The sequence below is a fragment of the Balaenoptera musculus genome, chromosome 1 (genome assembly GCF_009873245.2).
Source record: "Balaenoptera musculus isolate JJ_BM4_2016_0621 chromosome 1, mBalMus1.pri.v3, whole genome shotgun sequence".
In the NCBI taxonomy this organism is placed as follows: Eukaryota; Metazoa; Chordata; class Mammalia; order Artiodactyla; family Balaenopteridae; genus Balaenoptera; species Balaenoptera musculus.
The window spans coordinates 57,701,614-57,714,334 of NC_045785.1; the positions used below are offsets into that span (position 1 = coordinate 57,701,614).

The 12,721-nt window shown below is 33.7% G+C and overlaps 1 protein-coding gene across 1 annotated transcript in view; it reads right to left on the bottom strand.

The window, feature by feature from the left end:
• The window catches only part of DNAI4 (dynein axonemal intermediate chain 4), a 125,554-nt gene that overhangs the window by 100,089 nt on the left and 12,744 nt on the right, over positions 1-12,721 (bottom strand). Inside the window, 2 exon segments of the mRNA XM_036843370.1 lie at positions 31-143; positions 1,492-1,676. Coding sequence (XP_036699265.1) covers positions 31-143; positions 1,492-1,676 — 298 coding nt within the window.

A 12,721-nucleotide genomic window follows, 5' to 3' on the forward strand; every position in this document is an offset into this window, starting at 1 on the left:
TACTGAAATAAAAGATTGGATTTTCATTACCTGTAAAACTAGCCAACCTTTCCCGTTTAAAGGATGGTTCTTCTAGGTCTTCTACCATTGATTCAGTAGTGGATGTACTTGACTTAGAAACTGTACTGCTTCCTAAAACTGACCTTTAATAATGAATAACAACATTATTTATTTAGATATCCTTATGGGCAATTAAATGTATAAATGAAAACATTATCAGATTGAGAAATCAAATATACTGTAATCATATGAGCAAAGTTGATAAAAATAAACTAGTTCTTTAAATATTGAGTTGATTTTTAATGTTCTTTAAGTAAAAAGTCATTTTAAATATACTTTAGAAATAAGACATGTCAAACCTATGCCTAAAGACCTTCAATGGATTCTCAACAGTATGTTTAGGATAAAAATCCAAAACACAGCCTACCTACCGAGACTCTCCGTCTTATCTTCAGTATCAATATTCTCTCCCCCCACTTTCTTTTTTTAAGTTTCTCAAACTTATGGAGCTCTCTTACCTCAGGGCCTCAGCCTGGAATATTCTACCCTTCATTTTTCACCAGGTTTCTGCTCATTTTTCAAATCCCATATTAAATGCAATTTATTCAATTTGATAAATGTCCTCTCAAGACTTAATTTAAAATAAAATTTATATACTTCGTGGGAAATCAATACACTGAAGAATCCAAAAATAATTTCCTTTAAACATAGAAACTTAACATTACTCCATGATATTACATACTTTTTTCCTTTCTACTTATAGTTCCAACTGCCCTCCGAAAGGTTGGGTTCAGTTTACTGGAATATCCTTTGTTTTGCGGAGAACTCCCATGGCTTCTGTATGCTAATTTGGAGGCAGACTCTAGAGCAGCAAATTTTCTCCTAAAATTTCGTGCTTAGTTAACATCTGGAACTTTTAATTTATCAGACTGAAAGTTACACACTAAAGTATTTCCCCATAATCTTTAGATTGTTTTAGGAGTACTGTTTTATTACGGCAAAGACTGAATTTCTCTATTGGAAGCACTAAAAATTTTCAATTATATAAGTATCTACATATGTAAATGAAAAACATGTCATTTACCAAAAAAAAGTTATAAAACAAGAGAGAAATCAAACCCTAGGAGAACAAGGATTTGTATGGAAGAATAGGGAGGGAAAAAAAGGAAAGCTCCTAAACTGCAGCATAAAAGAAACTGAAGAAAACTAAAGAAATACGTCTGTGATGCTAGGTCGCATCTTTTGGTTCCTCAGGAAATCTTGAGTAAAATCTGTATATTTTTTCACAAATGTTTTGGTGTAAGTGTAGGGGAACACTTGACATGCAAGCTCTACATCTAGTTAAAACATGAGAAGAACCCAGAGGTGGCACACTAGGATGAGAGAGCGGAGCTGGGAGACTGGGTACAACTGACATCTAAGTTACATATGTGCAACTTAAATGAAAATACATAAGATATAAAAAAAGAATCATAGAATAGTATACTCTACCTTGTAAACTGCCCTAACATACTAGGATTTATTGTATTCTGATAAAGGCTATAGGAAGCTATGAAGTCTGATGTACGTGATCCTTCTTGTGATGTCAATAGTTTATTTGGCTTTGCTGTACCAGTATATGCATCTGGATGGTAAAGAGGTCTGGGAGTAACATCAACTCCATGTATATCAGTCACCTGTAGAAAATAGTTATTTAAAATAAAATAAGTAAAAAAGACAGGGTTTCTGAATAATCGGTCCTAAAAAACAGAGATAAAAATAGTAGAAAAAAGATAAATATAATGTTTGTAGGATAGGACAAACATTAAAAATTTAATGATAAAAGATTTTATGCTTAAAAAGTTTCTTAACTGAGGCATACACTTTTTGAAAAGTCTTATTCATGTTTTACCTATATATAAGAAATATATACTAATTTTGAGAAAATTCAAAAATATAGAAAGATAATTCATTCAGATTGTTAATATTTTGGTATATTTAATTTTTTATGTATAAGCTTTAAAAACCACAACTTTTCATTTAACATTTTATTAATAAACATTAGCCAAGTTATTACACATTTTTGGCTTATTTGTTTTTGGCTAATTTTTAGTATTTTTAATTATGAAATTTAACACAGAAATATAATTAAAACATAACCATATAGTTAAATAATGCAAAGCAAATGTTCTTATAATCACAACTAAAGTAAAAAATTAGAACATTGATAGAACCTCCAGGAGACTTTGCCCCTCCTAGATCACAAGCAGCTCCCCTGGCTTTTGCTTCTTCTGGTTTACTGCCTCTCCCTCCTCCCCAGTGAATATCATTAACTTGATTTTGGTAATTATTTTCTTTCTTCTTTTTAAAGTTTTATTAAGTATGCATTCCTAAACAATAACACTTACTTTTTATAACTTATATTGAAGTAAAATATACATAGAGATGTGCACATATAAATGCACACCTTAATAAATTTTCATAAATGGAAGACACCCAGGCACCTAGCATTCAGATTTAGAAACAGAAAATTACCAGCATCTCAGAAGTTCCTTCCGTAAGAGTCACTATCTCCCACCAAAGGTAATGATTATACTGACTCCATGGATTAGTTTTGCCTGTTTTTGAACTTCACTTTGATGGAATCATGAAGCACGTACCCTTGGTATCTGGTTTCTTTTTTTCAATGTTATATTTGTGAGAGCCCTTCATATTGTTAAGTATAGCTGTAGATGGTTCATTTTCATTGTTGTACAATAATATTCCATTGTGTGAATATATCACAATTTTATACATCTATTTTATTGTTCATGGACATTTCTGTAGTTTCCAAATTTTTGGCTATTACAAATGATGCCACTGGGCTTCCCTGGTGGTGCAGTGGTTAAGAATCCACCTGCCAATGCAGGGGACATGGGTTCGAGCCCTGGTCCAGGAAGATCCCACATGCCACAGAGCAACTAAGCCCATGCGCCACAACTACTGAGCCTGAGCTCTACAGCCCGTGAGCCACAACTACTAAGCCCATGTGCCATAACTACTGAAGCCCTTGCGCCTACAGCCTGTGCTCCACAACAAGAGAAGCCACCGCAATGAGAAGTCCGCACACCGCAACGAAGAGTAGCCCCCGCTCGCTGCAACTAGAGAAAGCCCGCGAGCAGCAACGAAGACCCAACGCAGCCAAAAATAGATAAATAAATATATTTTAAAAAACCAAAAACAAATGATGCCACTAAGAAGATGGTTGTACATGTGTTTTGCTGACTATACTGTATGAATTTATGTTGGGTGTATACCTGTGTGAAATTCCTGGTTATTGGATTATTTATATGTTCACATATAGTAGATACTGCTGAAAGGTTTTCCCAAGTGGTTCCCACCAACAAAGTATGAGAGTTCTGGTTGCTCCAGATTTTGCTTAGCACTTAGTATTGATATTTACCAAGTTTATCAATGTAATTTAGTTTTGCCTGTTTTTAAAATGTATATAAATAGCCATATATTATAACAGAATTATCTGACATCTTTTGTTCAACAGTATGCTTTTATATATCTCTCCATGTTGTTGCATGTATAATAGTTCATTCATTTATTGGTGACTGTAGTCTGTTGGATTAGTATATCATATTTTATTTATCCCTTTTACTTTTAACAGACATTGAATTGTTTCCAGTTTTTGGCCATCATGAAAACTGTTTCAATAAACATTTATGTGAAAGCATACTGTTAAACATGAAAATGTATTTCTGTAGGGGATATATAGATGTGGAATTGATGAGTCAACTTGATTAGATAACACCAAACTGTTTTCCAAGTTGATTGTAAAACTTTTCAAGATTACCAGCATTGTGACAGTTGCTGTTACTCTACATTCTCATCAACAACTAGCACTGCCAGATATAGAAATTTAAACCAGTATGGGTATAGGTATACAGGTATCTCATTTTGACTTTAATTTTCATGAAATTCAACTTCTTTTCATGTGCTTATTCCCATCTTGACTTCCTTTTTTTTGAAGGAAAATATCCCATACAAGTCCTTTGCACACTTTTCTGTTGAGTTCCGTCTTTTTTTAAATTGATGATAGAGTTCATTAAATGTTCTGACTATGAACCCTTTCTAGTTTATGTGTTGAAAATGTCTTCTTTCACTCTATGGCTGCATTTTCCTTGTAGTATCTTTTAATGAATAGAAGTTCTTCATCTTAGCGTAGTCAAATTTATCATGTTTTCCTTTATGGTTTACGCCTTAGATGTCTCATCCAAGAAACCATTCCCAATCCTGAAATTATGAAGATATTTTTGCTTTTCATGTTTAGATCTATAATATACCCAGAATTGAGTTTCGTGTATAGTATGAGGAAGGAAGCCAATATATTTTTATTCCATGTGAATACCCAATTGTCTCAACAAGAATTTTTGAAAATCCTGTTATTTCCCCATTACTCTCTAGTGCACATTTATTATAAAACAAGTGTTTATATGTGCCTGAGTCACTTGTAGGCTCTCTGTCTATACCTTTGTTAATGTTACACTTTATATAAAACTTGGTATCTAGGAGAGCAAGTCCTTCCACAAAGTTCTTATTCAAGAGTATCTCGGTTATGCCTAAGCTTTAGCAGCTTTATATAAATTTTAGACTTACCTTGACAAGTTACTGAAAAAAATACAATGAAAAAAAGAACTGAGATTTTGACTGAAATAGCAAAGAATCTATAAATCAAAATTTGGGTATAATTGATACACTTACAATACTGACTCTTTCTATGCATAAACATGTTCTATCTCTCCATTTGTTTGGGTCTTGTTTAATGTCTCCCAGTAAAATTTTATAGTTTTTACAGTATAGGTATGTGCATCTTTGTTATATTTATCCACAAGTACTTAATGTGCTATTATAAATGGTATCATTTAAAAAATATGTAATTTTTGAAATGTGTGTTGCTGGTATATAAAAATATAATTGTTTTTGGTTGTTTTTTTTTTTGATATCCAATAACCTTGCTAAACTATTATTAATTTGATAATTATTAATAGGTGACTTAAAATTTTATATGTAGGTAATTGTGTCATCTACAAATATTCAATGTTTTGTTTCTTTCTTTCCAATTCTTACATTTTTCATTTCTTTTTCTTGCCATACTGAAATGGCTAAGACTTCCAAGAATGTTGGATAGAAGTGGATCCTTCTTAGGAATGCTTTACCATTAAATACGATCAGTGCTGTAGGATTTTATAAATCAGATTAAGGAAGTTCCTTGTGATTGCCAGTTTCATAAGAACATTTTAAATCATGAATAAAATTTTAATCTTATCATATAAATACTTTCTGTATTGAGATGATCAAGTGCTTTTTTCCTTTAAGCTATATATGAATGTGGTGAATTACACTAATGGATTTTTAAATGTTAAACCAATCTTAATTTCTTGGTATAAATGCAGCTCCTCATGATGTATTATCTCTTTTTATTGTTATTGAATTTTGTTAACATTTTATTGAGGATTTCTCCATCTATGTTTGGAGAGATTGACTTGTAATGTTTCTTTCTCATATTGTTGTAGTCAGATTTTGATATCAAGATATTTCTAGCCTCATAACATGAGTTCTGGAGTATACCCATTTCTCTTGTTCTGTTTTTGTTCTTATGTGTTTGGCATATATCACTAGTGAAACCATCTGGGCCTGGAATTATCTTTGAAGAAAGATTTTTAAATTACTCATATTAATTTCTTTAATACCTTCCAATTTTCATTTTTGCTTGTCTCTTGGTAAAATGTAAGTTTTTAAGGAATCTTTCCATTTTATATTCATTTGCAAATTTTGCAAAATTTAAAATTGGCATAAAGTTACACACAATCTGCATAATTATCTTTTTAAATAGCTTTTAAAGTGTACAAGTCAGTGGATTTAAGTGTATTCACAAATATGAGCAACCATCACCACAGTTAATTTTAGAAATTTTTTTATCACCTCAAGAAGAAACTCTATATCCTTTAACTCTGACTCCCTAACCCTTGTCTTCCTCCCAGTCCTAGGCAACCACTTAGGTATTTCGTGTCTCTAAAGATTTCCCTGTTCTGGACTTTTATGTGAGTGGCATCACATAGTGTGTGGTATTTTGATTGGCTTGTTTCATTTAGCATAATGGTTTCAAGATTCATCCATGTTGTTGCATGCATCAGTACTTCATTCCTATTTGTGGTTGAATAATATTCTACTGTATGAATATACCACATTTTGTTTAGCCATCTGTCCATTGATGGACATTTGGGTTGTTCCCACTTTTTGGCTATTATGAATAATACTGATATAAACATTCATGTACAAGTTTCTGTGTTGGAAATATATCTTAAGTTCTCTTGGGTGTATATATCTAGAGGTAGAATTGCTGGGTCATAAGATAGCAGTATGTTTAAACACCTGAATTACTACCAGACTGTTTTCCAAAGTGGCAGGACCATTTTACATTCCTATCAGTAGTATTCTGATTTCTTGATATGCTTGCCAACACTTGTCATCTGACTTTTTGATTCTAGCCATCCTACTGAATATGAAGTAAAGATCACACTGTGGCTTTGATTTGCATTTCTCTGATGACTAGTGATGTCAAGTATCTCTCCATGTGCTTTTTGACCATTTGTATACTTTCTTTGGAGAAATGAGTATTCAAATCCCTTGCCCAATTTTTAATTGGATTTTTTGTCTTTTTATTATTGAGTTGTAATTCTTTATATATTCCCGATACAAATCCCTTAACAGATATATCATTTGCAAATATTTTCTCCCATTCTGTGGGTAGACTTTTTACTTTATTGATCATGTTCTTTGAAGCACATTTTTAATTTTGGTAAAGTTCAATTCATCTGGCTTTTTTTCTTTTGTTGTTCATATTTTTTGTGTCATATCTGAGAATCCTTTGCCAAACCAAGGTCATGAAGGTTTACTACCATGTTTTCTTCTAAGAGTTTTTAGTTTTAACTGTCACATATGTCTTTGATTCATGTTGAATTAATTTTTATATGATATGAGGCAAGGGTCCAACTTTATTCTTTTGCATGTGGCTATCCAGTCATCCCAGCACCATTTACTGAAGACTACCCTTTCCCTCTTAAACGGTCATGGTACGCTTATCAGAAATCAGTTGACCATAGATGTGATGGGTCTATTTCTGGACTCTCAATTCTATTCCATTGATCTGTATATCTATCCTTGTGCCAATCAGTACCACACTATCGTGATTTCTGTTGCTTTGTAGTAAATGTTGAAATTGGGAGTGTGAGTCTGCCTACTTTAGTCTGCTTTTTCAGGACTATTTTGGCTATTCTGGGTTCCTAGCAATTCCATATGAATTTTAGAATCAATTGTCAATTTGCACAAGGAAGTCTGCTGGGATTCTGATAAGGATTGTGTTGAATCTATAGAACAGATTGGGAAGTATCACCATCTTAATAATGGTAAGTCTTCCAATTCATAAATTTTGGATGCTTTCCCATTTATTTAGATCATCTTTAATTTCATTCAGTAATGTTTTACAGTTTTCAGAGCTTATGATATCATTTCTATTATTAAATTTATTCCTAAGTATTTTATTGTTTTTGATGTTATTGTGAGAGAAATTGTTTCCTTAATTTTCAAATTGTTTATTGCAAGTGTAAAAAATACAATTTATTTGCATATTGATCATGTATTCTGCAACCTAACAGAATCCATTCATTAGTTTTAATAGTTTCTTTTTTTGTTTGTTTTTTTTTGTTTTGTGTCTTTTTGGCCATGCCATGTCTTGCAGAATCTTAGTTCCCCCACCAGGGATTGAACCTGGGCCATCGCAGTGAGAGCGCTGAGTCCTAACCACTAGACAGCCAGGGAATTCCATAGTCTTAATTGTTTTTTAGTAGATTTCTTAGGAGTTTCTATATGTAACATTATGTCATCTGCAAATAGAGATTTATCTTTTCCTTTCTAATTTGGTTGCCTTTTTTTTCTCCCTAATTGCCCTGCCTAGAACCTCCAGTACAATGTTGAATAGAGTGGCAAGAAAATTTTGTCTTGTTCCTGATGTCAAAAGGAAAGCGTCCAGTTGCATGATTGAGTTGATATTAGTGGATTTTTCATAAGTGTTCTTTATCAAGTTGAGGAAGTCCCTCTACTCCTAGTTTATTAAGTGTTTTTATCATGAAAGTATGTTGAATTTTGAAAAGTGCTTTTTCTGGATCTAGATGATCATTGCTTTTTATTCTACTGATATGAGATGTATTACACTGATTTTTAGATGTTAAAGTACTTTGCATCCCTGGGATAAATCCCACTTGGTAACTGTTATGGGCTGAATTGTCTCTCCCCACCAAAAAATTCACATGTCGAACCCCTAACCCTTAGTACCGCTAAATGTGACTGTATTTAGTGATAGGGACATTAAAGAGATAATTAAGTTAAAATGAGGCCATTAAGGTTGGTCCTAATCCAATATAACTAGTGTCCCTAAAGGAAGAGTAGATTAGGACACTGTTTAGGCCATACAGTCTGTGATATTATGTTATGGCAGCCGTAGCAAACTAATGCACTCCAGGCATATAACTCTATATGTTAGATTTGGTTTGCTAGAATTTTGTTCAGGATATTTGCACCCACATTCATAAGAGATATTGGTCTGAAATTAATATTGAAACTAATGTGTGTCTCCTGTAGACAGCCTATCATTGGATCATGTTTTTTAAGCCAGTCTGACAATCTATGCCCCTTGTTTGGATTGTTTAATCTATCTACATTTAATGTTTTCTTGATATAGTTGGATTTATATCTCCCATCTTACTTTATGTGTTCCATATGTCTCATGTCTTTTTTGTCCTCTATTCATCCTTTATTACTTTTTTCTGCATTGAGTGAATATTTTCTAAGGTAGCATTTTAATTTTTTAATGATTTTTTCATTATATTTTTGAGGTTTTTCTAGATGGTTGTTCTAGGGTTTAACATACACATCTTGTCAAAATTAGCTTTGGATTTATATTAGCTTAATTCCAATAATATATTGAAATATTACTCCTATATAGCTCTATTCACTATTTCCCCCTTTTGTCGTATTATTTTTATGTAAATTACATGTATTACTGTTACAAAATATAAGAAAACAGAGCCATAATTATTACTTTTCATTTTGTCATCATTAGCTTACATTACATCTTTGTTCCCATCCACCTCCTCTGTGCTATTACTGCCAAATACATAACACATATATTACATTTCTATGTGTCATAGATCCAATAATACATTATATACATGTTATTTTATATAATCGTTTTTCAAATCAGTTAAGAGGGAAAAAAGGAGGAAATGCACTAATAGTTGAATTAATTACATGATATAATAGTTGTTGTAATTACATAATTGTGTTTACTGATTTTTTTGTATGGATATGAATTACCATCTGAGGTCACTTGTTTTCAAGCTGAAGAACTTCCCTTAGTATTTCCCATAAGGTGGGTCTGCAAGCAATAAATTCTTTCAGTTTTTGTTTATCTTGGAGACTCTTTATTTCATCTTCATTTTGGAATAATAGCTTTACTGGATACAGCGTTCTTGGTTGAGCTTTTCCTTTAACAACTTCAAATCTGTTCTCCTCTGCCTTCTGGCCTCATTGTTTCTGATGAAAAGTTATCGGTTAATCTTATTAAGGTTCCTTTGCACGTGATACACACTGTTTTTCTCCTGCTGCTTTTAAGATTTTCTTCTTGTCTTTGACTTTCAGCATTTTTACTATAATATGTCTTCATTGATTCATTCTTGGAATTCACTGAGCTTCCTGGATGTGTAGGATATTGTTTTTCATTAAATTTGGGGTGTTTTCATCCATTATCTTTTTGAATATTTTTTCCTTTCCTTTTGTGTCTCTCTTCTCCTTCTGTTACTCCCATTATGCATATGTTGGTGTGTTTGATGGTGTTTGATGGCTCTATTCATTTTTCTTCATTCTTTATTTTCCCACTCTGTGTTTGGCTTGAATAATCTCTATTGATCTGTCTTCTAGTTTGCTAATTCTTCCTTCTGTCAGTTAAAATCCATTGTTGAGCTCCTCTAGTGAATTTTTAAAGTTTCAATTATTGTACTTTTCAGCTTCAGAATTTCCATCGGTTCTTTTTTATAATTTCTCTTTATTGATACTTGGTGTAACATTATACCTTCTTTTACTTCTTTAAAGCATAGTTTCTGTAATTCCATGAAGCTATTTATAATGGCTTCTTTTAAATCTCTTTCTGTTAAATTTGACATTTGCTTCCTCCCACAGACAGCTTCTGTTGCCTTTTTTCTTGAGTATGGGTCGTACTTTGCTATTTCTTTACATGTTCCATAATTTTTTGTCAGAAATCAGAGATTTTAGATAATATATTGTAGCAACTCTGGGTACTGGAACTTCCCTCCTCCCTAGAGCTTGTTATTGCTATTTGCTTGTTTATATTTTGTTTAGTGATAACCTGGATTATTTTAGTGAGGTCTGTTTTCCCATTGCAGGTTGAACAGTGTCCCCGAAAAGAAGATATGTTGAAGTCCTAACCTCCAGTACATCAGATTATGGAAATAGGGTCTTTGCAGATTTAACCGAGTTAAGATGAGATCATTAGGGTGAGCCATAATCCAATATGACTGATGTCTTTATAAAAGGGGGAAATTTGAACAGAGACAAACACAGGGAAGATACTGTGAAAATAATGGGGAGAACAAAATGTACAGATAGAGGATTAGAGTGATGGATCTACAAGCCAAGGAGTGTTTGGGGCCATCAGAATCTAGGAGAGAAACAGATACTTCCCTAGCATATTCAGAAGCTGCACACCCCTGCTAACACCTTGATTCCAGACTTTTAGCCTCCAGGAGTGTGAGACAATAAATTTCTATTGTTTGAAGTCATACAGCTGTTGGTACTTTGTTAAGGCACTCCTGGGAAACTAATATGCCCCCTCCCAACACCTGCCCTGCAGTCCTGTTAACACACTAATGTTGCTCCTCAGGGAGGTGCAGCTTTGGGTATGCCCACAACCATCCTGCGATGCCAGAGCTACTGGTAGGGCTCTCTTCCACTCTTACTCTGACCACACTCAGCTGTTAACTTCACTAGTTGCCAGCTGATTGCTCTATTGTTTTCAACAATGCCCTGGGGCATAAATTCTCTACAGACTAATCCAATCAAATTGTGGTTCCTTCCAGGGAAGTTTCTGATGCCAATGTTCAATATTTATTCTCACTACAGGAAGGCTTCTCTTGCTGAGGAATTGCCTTATACCCTGTTTCCCTATAAACTAGCTAGCCTACAGTCTAGGGTGTATCCTCGTTAGATCAATTAATTTCCTCCCAATTGCCGTTTACCACTATGTCCACTGTTTCTGAGGGTGTTCATAGGTTTAAACTTCTCCACGCTCTGTTGCAAATAAAGCTGGTTCCTTATGGAAGATATAAGGAACTATCTGTTGTACAGCTTGCTTCTCTCCCCAGATAATATCTCTGCACCAGATCTCTGGGGTTGACAGTGGAGACAATGGTAAGCTTCTCCATGAGTGACAACCTCACTCTAGGTGTTGAGTGCTCCATGGAGGGAAGAGGGCAGTAGCCTGAGGTCTTCTCAGCTTGCCTCTCCTGACATGGAACATGATCTCATGGACCAGGGGAAGGCCCCAGGATTCTCAGTGTGCCATACCCAGGTAGAGCTCATCAGTGGGGGTTATTATGGTAAAATGCACACATTTTTCATCTTAACCACATTTAAGTGTTCATGGCATTAAGTACTTTCACATTGCTGTGCAGTCACCACCACCATCCATCTCCAGAACTCTTTTTAAGTATCTCACAAAATTGCAACTCTGTACCCATTAAACAATAATTCCTCTTTACTCTTTCCCTGGTGACCACCATTTTACTTTCTGTCTCTATGAATTTGACTACTCTAGGTATCTCAGATAAGTAGAGTCATACGGTCTTTGTCCTTTTGTGACTGGTTTATTTCACTTAGTATAATATCTTCAAGGTTCATCCATGTTGTAGTATGTGTTGAAATTTCCTTCTTTTTAAAGGTATATACACACATACACTTTGTTTATTCATTCATCTGTTGACGGAAACTTGGGTTGCTTCCACTTTTTAGCTACTATGAATAATGCTATGATGAAAATCGTTGTACAACTATTTGTTCAAATCTCTGCTTTCAATTCTTTTAGGTATAGACCAAGAAATGGAATTGCTGGATGATATGGTAATTCTATTTTAAAATTTTTGAGGGACAATAATACTGTTTCCATAGCAGCTGCACCATTTTACAATCCTACCAACAGTGCACAAAGGTTCTGATTTCTCTATATCCTCACCAATACTTGTTATTTTCTGTTATTGTTGGGGTTTTTTTCATAGTGGCCATCCTAATTGGTGTGAGCTGGTATCTTACTGTGGTTCTGATCTACATTTCCCTAATGATTATTGGTGTGATGTTGAGCATTTTTTCATGTGCTGTCAGCCATTTGTATATCTTCTTTGGAAAAATATTTATTCAAGTCCTTTGTCCATTTTTTAAATTAGGCTGTTTGTTGTTGAGTTGCAGTTCTTTATATATTCTGGATATTAACTTGTTATCAGATATATGATTTTCTAATAATTTTCCTCATCCCATGGGCTGCCTTTCACTCTGTTGTTGTGTCCCTTGATGCACAGAAGCTTCTAATGCTTGATGTAGTCCAATATATCTATTTTCTCTTTTGTTGTAT